General features: G+C 40.0%; 1 protein-coding gene across 1 annotated transcript in view; it reads right to left on the reverse strand.

The window, feature by feature from the left end:
* The window catches only part of HMGA2 (high mobility group AT-hook 2), a 261,705-nt gene that overhangs the window by 102,828 nt on the left and 142,692 nt on the right, over nucleotides 1-16,185 (reverse strand). Inside the window, exon 4 of the mRNA XM_073651710.1 lies at nucleotides 1,498-1,524. Coding sequence (XP_073507811.1) covers nucleotides 1,498-1,524 — 27 coding nt within the window. The remainder of the gene's footprint in view (nucleotides 1-1,497; nucleotides 1,525-16,185) is intronic.

The following is a 16,185-nucleotide window of genomic DNA, read 5'->3' on the forward strand; positions in this document are numbered from 1 at the left end:
TTATTTCCTTTGTGTGTATTGGAACAACACAAAAAAAAACGGCCAATTAGACATAATTTCTCACAAAACCCCAAAAATGGACCGGACAAAATTGTTGGCACCTTTCCAAAAATGTGGGTAAACAAATTTGTTTCAAGCATGTGATGCTCGTTCAAACTCACCTGTGGCAAGTAACAGGTGTGGGCAATATGGAAATCACACCAGAAACCAGATAAAAAGGGGAGAAATTGACTCAGTCTTTGGATTATGTGTCTGTGTGTTACAAGTCCATCTCCAGAGATCTTGATGTTTCTTTGACCATGGTGCGCAACATAATCAAGAAGTTTACAACCCATGGCACTGTAGGTAATCTCTCTGGATCTGGACGGTAGAGAAAAATTGATGAAAGGTTGCAACGCAGGATATTCCGGATGGTGGAAAAGCAGCCCCAATCAAGTTTCAAAGAAATTCAACCTGTCCTGCAGGCTCAGGATGCATCAGTGTCAGTGAGAACTATACGTTGACATTTGAATGAAATTAAACGCTATGGCAGGAGACCCAGGAGGACCCCACTGCTGACACAGAGACATAAAAAAGCTAGACTGCAGTTTGCCAAAATGTACGTGAGTAAGCCAAAATCCTTCTGGGAAAGCGTCTTGTGGACAGATGCGACCAAGATAGAGCTTTTTGTTAAGAACATCATTCTACTGTTTACCGAAAATGGAAAGAGAATTACAAAGAAAAGATCACAGTACCTACAGTCAAAGTTGATGGAAGTTCAAAGATGTTTTGTGGTTGTATTGCTGTCTCTGGCACTGGGTGCCTTGATTATATGCAAGGCATCATGAAATCTGATAATCACCAAAGGATTTTGGGTCGCAATGTAGTGCCCAGTGTCAGAAAGATGGGTTTGCGTCCTAGGTCTTGGGTCTTTCAGAAGGACAATGACCCCTAACATACTTCAAGAAGCACCCTGAAATGGATGTAAACAAAGCACTGGAGAGTTCTGAAGTGGCCAGCAATGAGTCTGGATCTAAATCCCATTGAACACCTGTGGAGAGATCTTAAAACTCCTGTTTGAGAGACCTGGAGCAAGAGTGGTCCAAAATTCCAGTTGAGAGGTGTTAGAAGCTTGTTGATGGTTATAGGAAGCGATTGATTGCAGCTATTTATTCCAAAAGGTTGTCTAACCAAATATTAAGTTGAGGGTGCCAACAATTTTGTCCGCCCTATTTTTGGGGTTTAGTGTGAAATTATGTCCATTTGTAATTTTTCTCTTTTTTGTGTGTGTTGTACCAATACACAAAAGAAATAAACATGTGTATAACAAAACATCTGTATTTGCAATAATTTTCTGGGAGAAATGATTCATTTTCTGGAACAATTTCAAGGGTGCTAACACTTTCAGCCATGATTGTACATAGTCATCGACTAACATCTTTTGGGGCAAAGGCTAAGCTTAGAAATGAATACTGTGATTATACATTACAGAAAAAATATTGGTTAAAATATATTTACCTGACCAGACTTCTTTTCCTGCTGCGGCTGCAAAAACAAACAAATGAAAAAAAAGGATGACTTTAATGCAAATAATGGAAATATATAGTACACTCCCTCATCCATAGATGCATTCACAATTCTACAGTCTCTTGAGATAAAATCTGTCTCAAAGACCAGTAAAAGGTGGAGAGACTAGGATTATCCAACTAGAAAAAATACATCTTTAGATATGTTTAAAATTACTACAATACTGTCACTATGAAATATCCACCAGTATCTCACAGTCAGTGTTGATTCCAGCAGTTTCATTTCTGGTTTAAAGGGGTTGTCCAGTACTTTATATTACCCTCCCAATGTATCCACCTGGGGCCCCTAAGGATTTTTGTAATTACCTTATGTTGCAGATAATGCCTGTGAGTGGCGCCATCTCTGGCCGCTCACAGGCATCACATGACCCCTGGCTGCAGCAGTCTATGACATTCGCTGATATCACGACAAGTGCTGGCAGCAGCCGGGGGTCTTTGTCTTCCGCGTTCCAGGTGGATGCCAGGCTGTGGGTGGGGTTACCCCCCGCGTCACACCCGGCATCCACCGCTCCCTCTGCTTCTCCCCATTCATTGGGAAAGCGCGTGGTAAATGCTGGGTGTGACACGGGGGGGTAAACCCGCCCACAACCCAGCAGCCACCGCGGGGACCCCAGCGCTGAGTCATGCCTCACATGTTGTGACGTCAGTGCGGGGTCACGTGATGCCTGTGAGCGGCCACCGATTAATGCCGGTGAGCGGCCACTGCTAGCACCGCTCACAGGCATTATCAACAACGTAAGATAATTACAAAAAGTCTTAGGGGCACCGGTGGGATACATTGGGGGGGGTATTATAAAGTACTGTACAACTTCTTTAAACTGCTTGGCCACCCCTTATTGATCTAAAATTTTTGGCCCCAATAAAATAAAAAAGATTATATTAACCTCCCCTGCTGGCGCCGTTTCCATGGTGTCAGCACTCGCGGTCATGGGGCTCCCGTGCTGTTGTTGTGACAAGTGACGCTGGCATCCAATCAGCGCTAGCGTCACTGTCCTCGCTTCGGACAAATCGAACATGAATGGTATGTCCGGACTGCAGCTGATCGCGGACTTCCTCTTCATGTTCAATTCGACAGGAGGCGGGTACAGTGACGCCAGCCCTGATTGGGCGCCAGCGTCATGTGTCACAACAGCAGCACGGAAGCCCCGGGGAGAACAAGTGCTGATATCTCGGGAACGGTGCCAGCATGGGAGGAGAGTATAGGCTTTTTTATTTTGTTGGGGCCAAGCTTGGGGGATGACAAGAAGTTGTCCAAGTAGTGGACAACTTCTTTAAGCTTGGCACACTAAAGCTTCCTGTGTCAACACAAAACCAATACTGTTCAGGAAGGGGGCTAGCTGCTTTGTTAAATAGCCATGCAATTCTCCTTCTCTATCTATAAATCAGCCTCAGCTTAGCTATTAAAATGAGCCAGTCAGCCAGCCCAACTCAAACCTCACTGATCATGGGACATTGCAGCAAGCTCTCTCCTGTATGAAACTCAAGGCAGAGATGGAGCTGCCATGACTTGAGGCTGAAGTTGACTTTGGGACATTGGAGGACATTTGATGATGACAATATATATTTCAATTTTAAACACCATCTAAAAAGTTTTCTTCCAGCGGGACGACTCATTTAATGTGAAAATTATGCAAAATAGCTCTCCGTGAAGAGGAAAGAAATAGAGGAATGAATCAGAAACCTAGAAAGTAGTAAACAAAACATCTTGCACATTGAACCAGAAGTCTACTTTGGGCCATGTTCACACGTTCAATATTTGGTCAGTATTTCACATCAGTATTTGTAAGCCAAAATCAGGAGTGGAACAATCAGAGGAAAAGTATAACAGAAACACGACACCACTTCTGTATTTTTCACCCACTCCTGGTTTTGACTTACATATACTAATGTGAAATGCTAACCAAATACTAATAGTGTGAACGTGGCCTTGGAGTAAAAATAACTTTCTTTCCTCCTTACCATGGTTCATTAAGAGGTCAAACACTTACTTACATGTTAAGCAACTTATAGGGAAGCTAAAACCTGCCAACAGTTTTCAATCGTGAATACATTAAAAATATGTTGTTTAGGCCAATCACTATATCTATACATTTCTGGCTCTTTTGTGACCAAAAGTTTTGAGACTGACACAAATTTTGGGTTTCACAAAGTTTGGTGATTCAGTGTTTTTCAATCTTTTAGTCAGATGCTTCTATGGTTACTGAAGTACACTTATAAGCATTTCATAAGTTTTCAAACTTTTATTGACAAATACATCAAATTTATGCAAAGATTCAAAATATTTCCCTTATTTTTCAGGACTTCTGCAATTTCCTCTGGCATGCTGGATATCAGCTTCTTGGCCAAATCCTGACTGATAACCAGGGCTGTGGAGTAAGTAAGTTAAACCTCAGACTCCAACTCAGACTCCTCAATTTCCATGACACCGACTCCAACTCCACGACTCTCATACATGCTCACGTTTAAGTGATGAATTTACTGTAACACAGATTCATCTCAGCTAAAATTCTAGACCCTTAGATCAGGAATAGAACAGCCATTTATAGGACATTTCATAACTTTCCCAAATTCTTATGAAAAAAATATTCCCCACAAACTGCATTGAACTACTGTACCCAATTTATTATATATTTTAGGAGTTGAAGTCGGTCCACTTTATACCAACTCCAATTCCTACTCCGACTCCATCAAAATGGACACCGACTCCACGACTATGACTCATACTCCACAGCACTGCTGATAACAATCCATTCTTGCCTAATCAGTGCTTGATGTTTATCACAATGTCAGTGGTTTTGATTGTCCACCCGCTTTTTGTGGATAGACCACAAGTCCTCAAAGGGATTGAGATCTGGGGTTTTTCCTGGCCATGGACCCAAAATTTCAATGTTTTACTCACCGAGCTTAGTTATCACTTTTGTCTTGTTACAGAGCTTGATCATACTGGAGAAAGCATTGATCATACCCAAATTGCTCCTGAAATTATGGGAGAAGTTGCTCTTCTACGTGCTGAGATATAATTCTTTAAGCATGAGTGTCCTTAAGCAAAATTGTAAGTGAGCCCACTCCCCTGGATGAAAAACAACCCCACACATTAAAAGGTCTCAGGATTTGATGTCCCAAACAGTCTAAAGGAGGCTTCGTCAGAGAAAATAACTTGATTTCAAGCACCAGTCCCCTTTTTAAAGCAACCAATCTGCTCCTATAATTCAAATCAGCATAACAGAATGATTTGTCCTTGTTAACATTTGCCACTGATCTAATGTGAAATCACTGAATTGATATAAGTAGGTTATTTTTTGGCTAGGCTGAAAATTAGTGGAAATGAGGTTTTGGGGTACAAGTTAATTTTCATGTCAAGGTAAGATTTGAAATTATTTATGTGATCATAACAAACTATAGTTAATGCAAATTGCCACTATAAAAACTGAAGCAGCAGACTTTGTGATAACCAAAGTTTGTGTCAGGCTAAAAAATTTTGGCCGTGTCTGTACATAAGAACAATGTGAGTAAATATGACACAAAATTTACCCGAATGTGCAAAAATGTAAAGGGATGTACTCAAGTTTGGAAGTTATCCCCACCCATACAGGGTAACTTCCCGATCGCTGGGGGTACGAACACAGGGACAATGGAGCAGAGGTTGATCATTTGTACTGCTGCTCTATTCAATCTTAATGGAACCATGGATATAGCTGAGCGCTGCACTCGGCTAGTCTTCAGCACTGCCATAAGAATGTTTGAAGCGGCAGTGTGCATGATCGACCACCACAGCTTCTTTCACACAGGGCTCTAGTTCTCAGAATTGGTGGGGGTCCCAGCAGTAAATCCCCTAGTTATTAGAAAGTTATTCACTAATATAGGGGATGACTTCCAAACCTGCCTGAGAAAATCCCTTTAATAAATAGTTTCAGACTTAGATGTAGGTTTGATATGAGAGCTCAATTGGAACATCCACAATAAACCTGAAAAATTGATAAAAAATGGATCTGCAGGTGCATCTCACTAAATTAGAATATCATCAAAAAGTTAATTTATTTCAGTTCTTCAATACAAAAAGTGAAACTCATATATTATATAAAGTCATTACAAACAGAGTGATTTATTTCAAGTGTTTATTTCTTTTAATGTTGATGATTATGGCTTACAGCCAATTAAAAACAACATTATCTCAATAAATTAGAATACTTTATAACAACAGCTTGAAAAATGATTTTAAAATCCGAAATGTTGGCCTACTGAAATGTATGTTCAGTAAATACACTCAATAAATGCACCTGTATATGGCTTAGACTATCGGATAGTTTGGTATGTATTTTAAGTATGAACGCTGTGTAACAAATAAACAGAATTACACCTAAAAAGGAGGATTGATATCTTCTTTATGTGTATGGCACGATTATGGGTACCCTTTTTAGCTGAAAAACAAATATACTTTTTACAGATGTGCACGAAGTTCTGTGACAACACAGAACTTGACAGAAATCAGAACAGGAAGTATTGTCAGAGTCTGAAAGTGTCTAGGTCCTACTAGTACAAATAACTCATAGCATAGAAAAAGGAAAAGCGATAAACATCAATTGTTTGAACTCTTTTTACCATGGATGTATAGGTTTCAGGAAACTGTTTAAACAATGGGTAAAACGATCTTTATTATGCCTGTAAACCAACCCCAGCTTTTATTTCTTCTAGAGCTCTTGAACGATGAAAGCTGGACTGTGATAGATTTCTAGGGGTGAACCTATTACAGTTTTCGTTAATCATCTTTGAAGGCAATCTGGCACCAGATCTTTGCTACTCGATCGAAGAGCAGCATGATGTAGGGGCAGTGACCCTGATTCCAGCAATGTGTCTCTAAATGGGCTGATTGTTACAGTTTTGATTAACTACTGTATTTTGTGAACTATAAGACGCACCTCAAATTTTGAGGTTTTTTTTTCAATGTGTCAAAAAGGGGTCTGTCTTAAAGTCCAAATTTAGCTTACTGTGGGGGGCAACGGTGGTGGAGCGGGGTCATAGAAGGCAGGGTCGCCACTGTAGGAAGCCGGCGGTGGCAGTAGTAGGGCGATGTTGCGGGCCCTGGGCTGGGAGGAGAGGGTGTCTCGGCGGAGGCCTTCTAGAAAATATCGGCGGAGCAGGCAGGAACAGCTGATAAATAGGGTGCTGGATGTTAGACCACACCGATCTGATATGGATGAACTATCATATGTATAGGTCACCAATATATTTTGACTGGACAACCCCTTTAATAATGCTGATACTGCTCACATTAAGCCCATGTTCACACATTCAGTACTTGATCAGTATTTTACCTCAGTATATGCAAGCCAAGACCAGGCATGGAACAGTCAGAGGAAAATTATAAAAGAAACACGTCACCAGTTCTGCATTTATCACCCACTCCTGGTTCTGGATTACAAATAGTGATGTAAAATACTGACTAAATACTAAACGTGTGAACGTGGCCGTGGCCTAAAGAGGTTGTCTCTTATAGAAAACCCCTATCCAAGTGTCCCTTTAGGGCACATAAGCACTATAGAGAGCATGGGAGAGGGCCCTGCTCAAAAAAGTTTAATAAAAAGGCAGTGTGAACATACACTTGGGCTACGTTCACACGATGATCTTTTGGAGGGATTTTGATGCTGCGTATTTTTGCTGAGTGAAAAATGCAGCGTCTTACAGTTTCAGTAGATGGGAATTTTAGACATCTCATGCCCACTGTGTTTCTTTTCAATGCAACTTAAACTCATCCGCAGTGCATGTTTCAAATCTGCAGCATGTAAATTTCTCTTGCTTGTACGCTGAGTTTTATGTGCGGAATTTCCCCATAGACTTGAATTAGATGCTGAAATTTAACAAAACATGTGTAATTCCAATAATTTTCTGGGAGAAATCCTTCATTTTCTGGAACAATTTCAAGGGTACCAACACTTTCGACCATGACTATATGTCAATAACATTTTGTCAAAGCCAAATACCAGGAAGTTTCAAAAACAAAACAGCTTTATTTCAAGCATGATACACTAACAAGAGACAAACTTCAGCATCAAAAAGCACACAAAAACGCAATAAAAAAAAAAATACAAGTAACCTAATTTAAATAATAGATGCAGAAATTCGGCAACATCAAAAACTCGCCAAAAGCTCATTAGCCTTAAAAGACCATGTTTCATCTTACCACCTGCAACATTATTGATAAATATGCTGCACCGTTTGCATTGTGTTTCATATGAATACTCTCATAACATATCTGGTAATCTATTTCACATGACTGTATGAAAAAAAATGTAAAATAAATCTCAATGAAAATGGAACAAAAATTGAATAAACGCAAAAATTAAGGGTACCAAACAAAAAACTCTTTAACAATTATTTCCCAGTTAAATCTTTTTTTGAAAACAATATTGTTAAAATCCCAAAACAACCTTCTCTTTGCATTACTGTGATACTAATCACACCTGAAATGATGTTAAAACCACATCAAACAGAGAAATTCTTTTAGCCTGACTGATTCGTACTCCTCACTAAATCACTGTGCATCGCTTGGCTTAAGGTCCTGAACTCATGTGACTTTGCCACACTGGAACTCAATGAAAGAGCTGCCTGCTTTACCAAATGTTCCATGAATTACTTTCTGACACTTCAATGAGGGGAAAGCCAGTCTGAAAATGGGCCCGCTTTGGCATGTTGCCTAGTATGTGTCAGAGTAATTCTGAAAACTGCCCTTCTAGAAAAAAAAAAATGAACTCCATACTTCTCAGACCACCGTACAAACAGACCCTTGAAAGTTTCAGTGCTTGTCAGGGTTATAACCGTGTGCATGTTTTTCCAGCTTGTGGCACCCAGTGGCTCCAGACACTACATGGAGGGCTTTTCTTCATGTGTTTTTAGATTTATGAATGGTGTGCGCTCTTGAACTTCTAGCACATTCACACACTCAGAAAATGAACCTTAGTTTAACTGGAAAGAAAGGCAGCCAACTATTTTATTTGTCTACAATATAAAGGCATGTATTTAATGTGTACTGATTTCCTTTCCATTGAATACTTGTAACACAGGGTCCATGGGTAAGTGCAAAAAAAGCATCAAAAACGCTGCCATCAGTTTTTGCAACATTTTTGGTGAAACAAAGTCAGGTACCACAGGATGTAAAACCCATATATTTTTGTAAATTTTCACAAGTTTAAACCTTAATGTATTGGTGTTCTCACATGAGCATGGATGATAGTATTATACAGTTTAATTAAATTAGTAATATGTGTTAAAGTAAACAATGCGCTACAAATTCATTGTCCTACCAATGTGTGAAAAGTAAGCAATGCCCTACTAACTTAAAGCCCTACCAATGTATTGAAGGGATTCTGACACTACAGAATGACTGTTCAAAATTAAGTACAGGCGCTCCATGCATCATGGCTTGGCCAATCATTTAAATACACCTTCCCAACTGCTTGTTTTCCATCTATCTCCACCCTTCTCTGGCTCGAAGAAGCTAGAGATGTTAATCAGAGAAGGGGGGTGGAGATAGAGAGAAAATAAGCAGGTGGGAAGGTGCATTTAAATGATTGGTCACACCATGATGCACCGAGTACCTGTACTTGATTTGAACAGTCATTCTGTGCTGACACAGTCCCTTTAATTAACAACGCCCTACCAATTCAACTTTCCCTACTGTTTTTACATTTGCAATTGAGTATTTTTTTATGAACTCATGTAACCTTAGTTCACGGCTTTTTTGTTCTGAATAGCCGCTATTTTCATAAATATAAAACACTTTATACCTTAAATAATTTGTGAAATTGCCCTTTCCTCCAAAAATGTTTTATGGTACCACATACTTCTTCCATTGGTGGCCTATCAACTTGTATTGTTCATGCTTGCAAGGTGGATGCAAAGATAAAACTTTGGGATCGTGAAAAACGCAGCAAAAAAGGCAGCAAAGCAGCAAAAAATGCACCAAAACCTGCATTTTGGTTGCAACCATTTTACTGCCAAAGGATCAGGTTTTGGCAGCAGAAAAAAAAGCAGCAGCAAAAAAAAAAAAAGGATGAACATAGCCTTAATCTTCTCTGTGCAATTTATATTATTTACATAATGTGTACAATAACATATACAAAAAAACCCACAAAAAATACACATAACATACCATATTAAACATTCACTCAAATAAATCAGCTATTTATATATATAATGTACAGTGGTGTGAAAAATGTTTGCCCCATTCCTGATTGCTTATTCTTTTGCATGCATGTCACACTCAAATGTTTCAGCGTTGTAAAAGACTCATTGCCAGTTATCGCAAACATTTGATTGCAGTTGTTTCTGCTAAGGATGGCCCAACCAGTTATTAGGTTTTAGGGGGCAATCACTTTTTCACACATAGCCCTGTATGTTTGGATTTCTTTTTCCCTTTACAATAAAGGACTTCATTTGAAAACTGCATTCTGTGTTTACATGTGTTACCTTTGTCTAATAGTTAAATTTGGTTTTTGATCTGAAACATTTAAGTGTGACAAACATGCAAAAGAATAAGAAATCAGGAAGGGGGAAAACACTTTTTCACACAACTCTAGCTAAATACTGTACTGTATTCGGCTGGGTTCACATCTCTCATTTAATTTGTATGACAGGAAAGATCACAACATCCAAGTTAAATGTATCCAAAGGATCATATTTGTTAGGCGGCGGCTAAAAGAGTATAATTAATATAAAATTATACATTAAAAAAAAAAAGTTTAGAATAGCATAATAGACTGATTATTCTCTACAATGGTATTTTGTAATAAATGTATACCTTAAACATATAGGTTTTTGTATAGTGGGACCCTATATGTGACGGATAACACGATATGGCATCTTTTTAACCTATATATTTAAGCAAATACAGTAGAGGTCATTAGTGTGATGATATCAAGAGGATGATAAAGAGCCAGTAAAATTTAAGTAACCTATAATAAATACTTTTCTACTCATTGCAATACCATACATACAGTAAACAGATACAAACACAGATTTTATGCATAAACATACACTCAGACAAATACACAAACAGACTCACACATGCAAGTTACCTTTCGTAAGAGGGTTACTGGTAATGTACAGGAGGAGAAATGTTTCACTGAGGTTATTATATTCAGTGATATGAACCTGGAAGTTTGCTACAGCATGTTTTGTGCTAAGAGGGGTTAATTGGCCATGACAGGGCAAGGTTTATTGTGAACAGCTAAAGTTAGGCGGGACGGCTGTTCACCATATCTGTACCCCAGGGCGTGGTCCAGGAGGTAAAGGTGAAACCTTTGGACTTATTGATTATTGTGTGTACTCTGCATGGGAGCTGACCTCCAGAGCTGGGCACTTGGTAAACAGAGCTGAATCCTGGTTCCTGAGCGGGCAGACCCCGCAGTTATAAGGACTATAGCGAGTGACATTTTGTTTAGGTCAAGGAGACTGAATATGTCCATTTCTTTTGTTTGGACTGGTTTATGGAGCCCTTTTTAATAAACCAGTTGAAAATTTAAACGAAAAGCATTCCTGTGCCTACCTCGTTAAACAGCCGAGTGAGCCGATCTACCACACTATGTTGAATCTGTCCTACTTCACTCCCTCTACTGCTACCCATCCTAGGAGAGCTGTAGAGGGGTTGGGAGCACAATGCAACTGATAACCAAATAGGACTGCAGGCAGTTGCCTCTTTTGCTCTGCTGTTTATCTCTATTGACTGGTGCCATGCTGTGTGCTGCCCACCTCCAATTGTTGACCCGATTCTGGGAGGAAAGCTAGGGCTGAAGTTTCAGAACTACAGTGGCTAGCGAAAGTATTCACCCCCCTTGGCATTTTTCATATTTTGCTACCTCACAACCTTGAATTTCACATTTTTTTTTGAGTGTTTGCATCAGTTCATGGAAAGAACATGCCTACAACTGTGTGCTGCCCACCTCCAATTGTTGACCCGATTCTGGGAGGAAAGCTAGGGCTGAAGTTTCAGAACTACAGTGGCTAGCGAAAGTATTCACCCCCCTTGGCATTTTTCATATTTTGCTACCTCACAACCTTGAATTTCACATTTTTTTTTGAGTGTTTGCATCAGTTCATGGAAAGAACATGCCTACAACTGTGTGCTGCCCACCTCCAATTGTTGACCCGATTCTGGGAGGAAAGCTAGGGCTGAAGTTTCAGAACTACAGTGGCTAGCGAAAGTATTCACCCCCCTTGGCATTTTTCATATTTTGCTACCTCACAACCTTGAATTTCACATTTTTTTTTGAGTGTTTGCATCAGTTCATGGAAAGAACATGCCTACAACTGTGAACATTTGGTTTTATTTATTTTTCTAAGCAAAAAACAAATAGGACAAAATAAGTGAAAATGTCAGTGTGTATAATAATTCACCCCCCTAAAGTCAATACTTTGTAGAGCCTTTCTTGGGGCAATTACAGCTGCAAATCGCTTTGGATAAGTCTCTGAGCTTTCCATATCTTGCCAATGGGATTTTTGCCCATTCCTCAAGGCAAAACTGCTACAGCTCCTTCAAGTTAGATGGTTTCCCCTGGTGAACAGCAATCTTCAAGTCTGACCACAGATTCTCAATTGGATTAAGGTCTGGGCTTTGACTAGGCCACTCCAAAACACTTACACATTCCTCCTTAAACCACTTGAGTGTTGCTTTAGTGGTATGCTTTGGGTCATTGTCTTGTTGGAAAGCGAATCTCCGTCCCAGTCTCAAATCACTGACAGACTGAAACAGGTTTTGCTCAAGATTATCTCTATATTTTGCACCATCCATCTTTCCCTCAATTTGGACCATTTTCTCTGTCCCTGTTGCCAACAATAATCCCCACGGCATGATGCTGCCACAACCATGTTTCACTGTGCGGATGGTGTTCTTGGGGTGATCAGCTGTTTTGCTTTGGCACCAGACATAGCGTTTACCTTGGTGGCCAGAAAGTTAAATTTTGGTCTCATCTGACCACAGCACCTTCCTTCATACATTTGGGGAGACTCCCACATGCTTTTGGCAAACTGAAAACGAGCCTTACAATTTTTGTGTGTAAGCAAAGCTTCTTCTGCCCACTCTTCCATAAAGGCCACCTCTCTGGAGTGTGCGGCTTATTGTGGTCGTATGGACAGATACTTCAGTCTCTACTTGGGAATTCTGCAGCTTCTTTAGGGTTACCTTTGGTCTCTGTGCTTCCTCTCTGATTAATGTCCTCCTTGCCTGGGCTGAGAGTTTTGATGGGCGGCCTTCTCTTGTCAGGTTTGTTGTGGTACCATGTGCTTTCCATTTGATGGTGTTCCGGGGAATCATCAGAGATTGGGATAATTTTTTGACAACCCAACCCTGACTTGGACTTTTCAACAACTTTGTTCCTGACTTGTTTGGAGATCTCCTTGGTCTTCATGGGGTAGTTTGATTAGTGGTGCCTCTTGCCTAATGGTGTTGCAGCCTCTGTGGCCTTTCAGAAATGGTGTGTATACACCGACAGACCATGTGACACTTGGATTGCACACATGTGAACCTCCTTTCACTAAGCATGTGACTTATGAATGTAATTGCTTTCACTAGAAATTCATCGCAAAAGGGGTAAATACAGATTCACATGCCAATTTTTAGTTATTTGGTCCCATAAATTAAATTTATGCCTACAGTACAGACCAAAAGTTTGGACACACCTTCTTATTTAAAGATTTTTCTGTATTTTCATGACTATGAAAATTGTACATTCACACTGAAGGCATCAAAACTATGAATTAACACATGTGGAATTATATACTTAACAAAAAAGTGTGAAACAACTGAAAATATGTCTTATATTCTTGGTTCTTCAAAGTAGCCACCTTTTGCTTTGATGACTGCTTTGTACACTCTTGGCATTCTCTTGATGAGCTTCAAGAGGTAGTCACCGGAAATGGTTTCCACTTCACAGGTGTGCCCTGTCAGGTTTAATAAGTGGGATTTCATGCCTTATAAATGGGGTTGGGACCATCAGTTGTGTTGTGCAGGAGTCTGGTGGATGCACAGCTGATAGTCCTACTGAATAGACTGTTAGAATTTGTATTATGGCATGAAAAAAGCAGCTAAGTAAAGAAAAACGAGTGGCCATCATTACTTTAAGAAATGAAGGTCAGTCAGCGTGAAAAATTGGGAAAACTTTGAAAGTGTCCCCAAGTGCAGTTGCAAAAACCATCAAGCGCTACAAAGAAACTGGCTCACATGAGGACCGCCCCAGGAAAGGAAGACCAAGAGTCACCTCTGCTTCTGAGGATAAGTTTATCCGAGTCACCAGCCTCAGAAATCGCAGGTTACAGCAGCTCAGATTAGGGACCAGGTCAATGCCACACAGAGTTCTAGCAGCAGCCACATCTCTTGAACAACTGTTAAGAGGAGACTTTGTGCAGCAGGCCTTCATGGTAAAATAGCTGCTAGGAAACCACTGCTAAGGACAGGCAACAAGCAGAAGAGACTTGTTTGGGATAAAGAACACAAGGAATGGACATTAGACCAGTGGAAATCTGTGCTTTGGTCTGATGAGTCCAAATTTGAGATCTTTGGTTCCAACCACCATGTCTTTGTGCGACGCAGAAAAGGTGAACGGATGGACTCTACATGCCTGGTTCCCACCGTGAAGCATGGAGGAGGAGGTGTGATGGTGTGGGGGTGCTTTGCTGGTGACACTGTTGGGGATTTATTCAAAATTGAAGGCATAATGAACCAGCATGGCTACCACAGCATCTTGCAGCGGCATGCTATTCCATCCGGTTTGCGTTTAGTTGGACCATCATTTATTTTTCAAAAGGACAATGACCCCAAACACACCTCCAGGCTGTGTAAGGGCTATTTGACCAAGAAGGAGAGTGATGGGGTGCTACGCCAGATGACCTGGCCTCCACAGTCACCAGACCTGAACCCAATCGAGATGGTTAGGGGTGAGCTGGACCGCAGTGAAGGCAAAAGGGCCAACAAGTGCTAAGCATCTCTGGGAACTCCTTCAAGATTGTTGGAAGACCATTTCCAGTGACTACGTCTTGAAGCTCATCAAGAGAAATCCAAGAGTGTGCAAAGCAGTCATCAAAGCAAAAGGTGGCTACTTTGAAGAACCTAGAATATAAGACATATTTTCAGTTGTTTAATACTTTTTTGTTAAGAATATAATTCCACATGTGTCAATTCATAGTTTTGGTGCCTTCAGTGTGAATATACAATTTTCATAGTCATGAAAATACAGAGAAAAACTTTAAATGAGAAGGTGTGTCCAAACTTTTGGTCTGTACTGTATATGTTTCTCAATTCAGCAATTTAGACTATTTGGTGCTGATGCATTAGACACAAATCGGATTACAAAAATATTTCAACACAGGTTGTAATATAACAAAATAGGTAAAAATCCAAGGGGGTGATTACTTTTACAAGCCACTGTGGGGTGGATGCATTGCTTTACAGTGTAAGGCCAGTTTCACATGGTCTATGTACACCAGAGAACCTATATGAGAGCTGACACCCTGCAGCAACGCCCACAATCAGTGCTAGCGCTGCTCACAAGCATTTACCCCTTTGATGCCGCTGTCAATACTGACAGCGACATCGATCGGCATCGCAGAGGGAGGGAGCTTCCTCTCTGCTTCCATTGGCACAACAAGATTACGATCGTGTTGTGCGAATGGTCTCCATGGTGGCCCCAGGCTGAAAGATGGCCGCAGGGTTACCCACGGACAGTGGCCTGTAAGCTCCTGCTCAGAGCAGGAGTTGAAACGCCTCTTCCCTGTCTGGGAGATGCTTATCTAAATTGCAGAGTATTAGATCAGTGATCAGGGCAGGGAAAGTTGGTGTTCTATCCTGGCACAAGGTAAACTAAAAAAAAAGAAAAAAAGAAGCTTTTAAAATTTGTAAAAAAAAAAAAAAAAAATTCCCGAAATAAAGAACAAAAAAAAAGCTGAAAATGTATGAATCTAATAAATACATTTATTTACGTTAAAGCAAAAATAAACAAATAAAGTACACATATTTGGTATCGCCACGTCCGGAAAGACCTGACCCATAAAACGGTCAGACTAGTTAACCCCTTCAGTGAAAACTAAAAAAAATAATGTGGCAAAAAACTATGCTTTTTCATCATAACACTGAACAAAAAGTGGAATAAAACGCGATCAAAAAGTCGACAAAAATGCGCGCCACTTTACAGCTCCACCAACGCAAAAATAAAAAAGTTCTAGCTTTCAGAATAAAGCGATGCAAAAACAATTCTTTTTTCTAGAACATAGTTTTTATTGTGTAAAAGCGCCAAAACATAATAAAATTATATAAATGTGGTATCGCTGTAATCGTACGGACCCAAAGAATAAAGTTGTCTTTTTTCACTTTTACCACACAGTGAACGGTATAAAAAAAAACATAAATTGCTGTTTTTTGTTCATTCTGCCTCCCAAAAATCAGAATAGAAAGCGATCAAAAAACGTTATATGACCGAAAATGGAACCAATTAAAAAGTCAACTCGTCGTGCAAAAAAAAGCCCTAACATGACTCTGTTGCCAGAAATATGGCAATGCAAAAAACTTTGTTTTGCAAAAAAAGCGTCTTTTAGTGTGTGAGGGCAGCCAAACATAAAAAAAAAAAAGATTTAAATC

This window comes from Phyllobates terribilis, unplaced genomic scaffold (genome assembly GCF_046119375.1).
Source record: "Phyllobates terribilis strain yellow unplaced genomic scaffold, ASM4611937v1 Scaffold_11__3_contigs__length_659146591, whole genome shotgun sequence".
Lineage (NCBI taxonomy): Eukaryota > Metazoa > Chordata > Amphibia > Anura > Dendrobatidae > Phyllobates > Phyllobates terribilis.